The sequence below is a fragment of the Sardina pilchardus genome, chromosome 24, assembly GCF_963854185.1.
Source record: "Sardina pilchardus chromosome 24, fSarPil1.1, whole genome shotgun sequence".
Classification (NCBI taxonomy): Eukaryota; Metazoa; Chordata; class Actinopteri; order Clupeiformes; family Clupeidae; genus Sardina; species Sardina pilchardus.
Window position 1 is genome coordinate 25,484,625 of NC_085017.1, and position 6,174 is coordinate 25,490,798.

Here is a 6,174-nt window from a genome sequence, read left to right on the forward strand (position 1 = left end):
GCATGGTACATACACCATATTGCCAAAAGTATTGGATCACTTGCCTTTGACTCGCATCCCATTGTTAATCCATAGGGTTTAATATGATGTTGGTCCAACCTGTGCAGCCACAACAGCTTAAACTCTTCTGGGAAGGTTTTCCACAAGGTTTAGGAGTGTGTGTATGGGAATTTTTGACCATTCTTCCAGAAGCGCATTTGTGAGGTCACGCACTGACGCTGGACGAAGATCCGCTCTCATTCATCCCAAAGGTGTTATTGGGTTGAGGTCAGGACTCTGTGCTGGCCAGTCAAGTTCATGCACACCAAACTCTTTCATCCATATCTTTGTGGACCTTGCTTTGTGCACTGATGCACATGCATGTTGGAACAGGTAAGGGCCATCCCCAAACTGTTCCCACAAAGTTGCGGAGCATGAAATTGTCCAAATTCTCTTGGTTAATGCTGAAGCATTCAGAGTTCCTTTCACTGCAACTAAGGGGCCAAGACCAGCTTGGGGATGGCCCTTTCCAGGTTTACAATGCACTGTAAATTCTGAGGGTTTTTTGCTCTGGTCTGCACAAATGGGATATGGTCTTGCCAGTCTAAACAGGATACATTGAATCAGATACATTCAGATCAAGTCCACTAAATCGAACCCTATGAAACAGACATCAGTTTATGGGACAACTGATTAACCTCACAAATAACACTAAGGTACTTGGGATTCAAAAGTAATTTGTGTGACAATTGTACACCATCCCATTTGTCTATCTATAAAGGGAGTGTCTTGTGTCACATTTCTCTTGAACCATTCATCCAACCTATTTTATACTTGATGGGTCTATTGATGACACCCCATGAACTGTATGATTTGAACAGTATGGCAACCAGCACTGGATACAGTGAGTCTGCAAGCCATTATGTTTATAATCTGATCCTTTTAAATTCAAAGTTTGACACTGATCACTCCCATGGGTTTAAAATAGCACTCTTGAGAACTGACATACAATCCATGCATATCCATTTGGTATCAAAACCATTCATTTGAATCGGTAGCTTGCACTTGGCTACTGTGCTGTGAAAATCACAGGTGATACCACTATTTGTGGAGACCACATTTGTGGAGTAAAAGGTTTGTTTCCCTAACATACAGGGTTGGAAAAAATATCCAGTACACCCAGATATCTAGGCCTACCTTGTTGCAAATAGGCACATGCATGTATTCAAACTCTTAAAAAGACAGAGAATTGGCCCCAGCTGTGGCACAACTGGCTGGAGCACCTGCACCGCACTACGGCGACTTGGGTTCGATTTCCGCCCCGTGATCTTTTCCGGATCCCATCCTCGCTCTCTCTCCCATTCACTTCCTGTCATTCTCCACTTTCACTGTCAATAAAGGCATTAAATGGGCAAATATATAGGCCTATTGTTGGAGAAATTATTGAAACATGTATTCTCATTTATATTGATAATCTGAAAAAGCATATTACAAGTGTGATTGGGTACAATTGTTGATCGGGTATTTATGTTCCCCTACAGTGATTGATGGTATGTGTGTTCCTTTCCATTGGATGGGGGAATTGTTGGCCATCGTGAGTGGGGAAGAGTGTAGTTGCATGTGTAGACTGTGTTCTGTGTGGTCGTGCTTTGTGGCCGAGGGTTCATCTTTTTCATGGAGAGGTCTGTTCATTTGTATCTTAATGTGCCAATCAGATGTTTTTGTACACTTTGTACTTTTGTGCACAAGATAAGGTTTCAACACTGTTGTGTAGTCCCTTTTACCTGATTTATCTAAGGGAACCGAAAGTTTCCCTAGGCCCAAGTTCTTGACCACAAGTTCTGTATTTGTTGTTGATTCAGAAATAATGTTCTGTTTGAAAGGTTCTCTCGGACACATGTTTGGTGGGACAAAGGCCAGGGCTTATTGTCCAAGTTTTAGCCATGTGATCATGTCAAAGGGCAAACTAGAGACCCTAGATACGTAAACTCTTGTATAGATACGTCAACCCTGGTATAAAAGGAGGCCCCAGACTAAAATTATCAGAGTCTGGTATGAACCATTTTGTGTTGTATCATTCTCTCTCTTTGCAAAGATAATACAATTGTGTTGTCCTTGGAATTCACTGGTCCTTGTCTTTATTTGCGCACAAACATACAAAATTATTTATCAGACATAGTAAAATTATCTATCACCTATATATACCAAAAAAGACAAACAATTAAATTAATTATTATTATTATTATTATTATGTATTAATTAATTTATATATTTTTGTATTTCATCCTTTTTTTCAAATTAATCAATATTGACACACTCTCTTGCTTTCTGTCTTTTTCTAGCTATAAAAATGTGTTAATATTGAAGGAAAAATAGGCTACACATACTTTTTTATTACTGTAAATGTTGAGATAAACATGACCACTGGGTTTACTTAAATGTTATATTCCGTGAAAGTTTAAGAGGATAAAGTGTAGTGCAACCAACCACAATTACCACCCGCAGTTGCATGTTCGTACTCAACAGATGGTGTGTAATCAGGCTCTAACATGCGCTGGTTTTTCTTATCAAGATTCTTCTTCACTTTTTCACGAGTCCTCATTAAACTTAAGTCGTGCTAGTGAACAGCATGTGAATTGACGTTCTGATGTATAGGTAGACTTACCTGAAGAAAAATGAAATTAATCGCATTTGTCGGGATCATCCTGCCCTTTTTAAATGGTAAGTGTGCTGGTTTCTATTTTTCATGGTTGTGGTCAGACATCAGCTGCCTTTGCCCAGAAATTGAATCTACAGGTCAAGCAAATGCTTCATCTTATCTTAAGCTCTAGGTTTTCAGCAGATGGTAGCCTATAGAATATAAAGCAAGTCCTCAATAGACAGAAACTCTTTTCATATGGAATTGTTGAATGACCCAGGGTATTATTTTGTTTAGCAATGACTGAAATGTTAAGATTAGCCTATAGCTCTTGTTTTAACATACCATTTAGGACTGGCTGGATGTCTCATTCCTGGACTATACGGTTACTGTGGTGGGTTGTCAGAAAGTGTTAATCTTTTGTTAAATCTTTTTTGAAGATTCAGTCTGTGATTTTCAATTTTGTCAATTTCCCCAAAGCACTACCAGAATTGCCAGAGAGACATTCTCTCTATTATGTGTATACGGCTCTCTCAAAGCCCATATCTGCACCTGGCATTTATGAATTCATCGCCATGGGCGTCCTGGATAATCGAAAGATTGACTACTACAACAGTGTTGATAAACTGAAGATCCCTCAACAGAAGTGGATGAGAGAGAAGCTTCCCTCAGACTACTGGGACAAGGGAACCCAGTCACGCAGGAGCAAAGAACAGTGGTTCAAAGTCAATGTGAACATCCTGATGGAACGGAACAGACAAAACAACTCTGGTGAGTAAAAGTTCTGAAAGTAGTAAATACAGAACTAGAATCTAAACGATGGCAGATTGGTTGGTTTGCTTTAATCGCACTGCTTATTGTTGTCTATCCCCTGCAGATGTTCACGTCCTGAACTGGAAACATGGTTGTGAGATTGACAAATATCCAGATGGCACTGTAAAATTCATCAGGGGTGCTGATGAGTACAGCTATGATGGACAGGATTTCCTGTCCTTTGATGATGCGTCCATGCAGTGGGTTGCCCCAGTGCCCGAAGCTGTACCCACAAAGCAGAAGTGGGATGGGGTTCCCATCCTCAACCAGTACACCAAGGGCTATCTGGAGAAGGAGTGTGTGGACTGGCTGGACAAGTTCGTCACCTACGCTGATGCAGAACTCATAGGATTTTGTATGTGGTTTTGGATGTGTTTTCTTTTGTTAGAGAATAATCTGGAAAAACGAAAGGTCACTAATCTCATTTATTTTACAGCTCCACCCCAAGTTTACCTCTTTGCTCGGACAAGCAAGGGGTCTCCAGACATGCTGACCATGACCTGCCTGGCCACCAGATTCCTTCCAAAAGACATTGACATGTTTATTGAGAAGAGAGGCTCCATTGTGAAAAAAGTTGATCCCCTGCAGATCTCTCCAAATGGCGATGGAACTCATCAGGCCAGATTGGTTGTGCACGTACCTAAATCAGAGGCCAATGATTATCAGTGTTTTGTGAACCACAGGACCCTCAGAGCACCAGTGGTCAGTAAATGGATATCAGGTAAAGTTACTTTTTTTTCCACCAAACATGGTCATCTGATCATCTTTGCGTCTGTGTACTATTAAATATGATGTAGATTTGTGATGTATGTATTCATTACAGATCAGTACTGACTATATTATTTCATTATGAACAGCCTTGTTTAAAAGATTCTGTTTTGCACTTCTGCAAACGTATGAATCATGTACACATACAGTAGGCCTAAATGAACACACAGTGTTATAATTATATAGCAACCTCAGACATACTGTAGGTCATTATGAGCATGCTGTTTTTCTGTCCAAATCAAGTCAAGTGATGTTCATTGAATGATGACAAAAACTGGCATGATTAATTAATTAGTGAGTCATAATGTTTACTAATATTTGTGCTCAGATGGAGTTGTGACTGATGAACCTTCATCCATTGGTGTGATTGCGGGAAGAGCTGCTGGAGGTGCAGCTGTTGTTCTTGCAGTTGCAGTTGTCATGATCAAGACAAACAGAGCTGGTAGGTTCTCCAACAAAACAGTGATGGAATTCAATATAAAAATAACACTTATATTACCGTTGTAAAGATCAGAATGCCATTAAAATCCATTGCTTTTCAGTGTGTCACCATCACATACAGTAATGAAGTATTTGCATGTTTTTAATTGATACTAGGGAACAAGAGTATTGAGATGATCGCAGCACCAGCTGAGAAGCCTCTGGGAGGTGAGCCCATATTGTTTCTAATGATAAACCACATTTTTGTAAGGACACGTTGAAACAGACAACATTATGCTGCATCACTAAGTGTGTTATTCAGTGGCAATAATGTTGATGTTATACTTCTTTATACATAAGGGGATCTTGAGAACTGCTCATTCCAACTATTTCAATTTGGTTTTAGAGAAGCTATGACTGAAAAAAGATTATAGGCCCATATTTTAAAAGCAAGGTCTGTCAACAAGCAGCTCTCATGCATGAACTCTATGTTTGCCTGTGGGAGTATTGAGCAGATAAAAGGTGTTAAGCTTAAGGTCTCGCCCATGGTGTTAAAATAGCAAATTCATTTAGTTATTTAGACTTAAGACATTTGGCTCATCATTGAAATTCAGGCCATCTGTGGAGATTTTGCTCCACCCATGCTGTGAGCAAACTCAGTTCTCTGCATTTTGTGCATCTTGATTCATTTGTTTTTTGTCTTGCAATCATATTCCATTGGGCACAAACTGCATACTGTTCCTATTAGATCCTCCTCAAAAGTTCAGACCAATGATGATTTGCGTTGTACTGTACAGTATGTGTTTGTGTTGTAATGCTTGATTAACCTATTGACCCATTATTATTACTTGTAATATCTATTTCAGATTCTAGTTCAGAGGGAAGCCAAGACTCTGGTTTGACCACAGGTAAGATATCTCACATTTGAATGTGAAAATATGGTAATATTGGCTTAATACTGCAGACCAAAAAAGATGCTTTTATTTACTGGAAGATCGACCAATTGGAAGGACAAAAGCTTATTTCAACTGTATGTTCTATAAGTCGACATAAACTCTTTTTCTCAGTAGTCAGAGGTTGTATTAGTAAAGCAACACAATTTTAGCCACATGAGTGATTTTGTAGCATTGCACTTATTTTCCTTGTTATTGTGTCTGTCATGGAAACTGTTGAAACCTTCATAATTGTTCCTCTTGTGATTGATATTCACCATCTTCCTCACAACAGGATCATCTGCCAGCTCAGATATGGGTAGCAAAGGCAGTGCTGAACCCATTGTATGAAAAAAAAAGTTCCATGAATATGTGCTGGATGAGAATGGTTGGTGAGTATCCTTAATCAGGAAACAGAAAAGTAGTCCTTGAAGGGTTCATCATAGACAGTCAGTCTATCTACAGAGGGGCTTTATTTGTAAAACATCATGTAATGGTAGCCAGCCAAGAGCAGTGAGTAGCCTAAACCTCTTTTCCTGGGACCTTAAGGACATGCTTGTGACAGACACTGTTTGGCTTTAGTCTGTCTGTTTGCGAGTGTGAGTGCTGTCCACTCAACGCAAG

The 6,174-nt window shown here is 39.6% G+C and overlaps 1 protein-coding gene across 1 annotated transcript; it reads left to right on the top strand.

Annotated features, from left to right (window-relative positions):
• The first annotated feature begins 2,559 nt into the window (after positions 1 to 2,559).
• On the top strand, positions 2,560 to 5,942 carry LOC134073092 (class I histocompatibility antigen, F10 alpha chain-like). The gene is made up of 8 exons (XM_062530059.1): positions 2,560 to 2,700; positions 3,098 to 3,388; positions 3,495 to 3,785; positions 3,867 to 4,151; positions 4,527 to 4,640; positions 4,796 to 4,846; positions 5,485 to 5,526; positions 5,846 to 5,942. Exons 1-8 carry the CDS (start codon positions 2,655 to 2,657, stop codon positions 5,899 to 5,901), a joined length of 1,176 nt encoding a protein of 391 aa, XP_062386043.1. The 5' UTR covers positions 2,560 to 2,654; the 3' UTR covers positions 5,902 to 5,942.
• Positions 5,943 to 6,174: the final 232 nt, after the last annotated feature.

Bases quoted from the DNA above. Each gene is read 5' to 3' on its own strand.
- LOC134073092 (XM_062530059.1), top strand. From the start codon at position 2,655: ATGAAATTAATCGCATTTGTCGGGATCATCCTGCCCTTTTTAAATG. The intron at 3,389-3,494 runs GTGAGTAAAAGT...TATCCCCTGCAG, and splicing joins GAACAGACAAAACAACTCTG to ATGTTCACGTCCTGAACTGG. The intron at 4,152-4,526 runs GTAAAGTTACTT...ATTTGTGCTCAG, and splicing joins GGTCAGTAAATGGATATCAG to ATGGAGTTGTGACTGATGAA.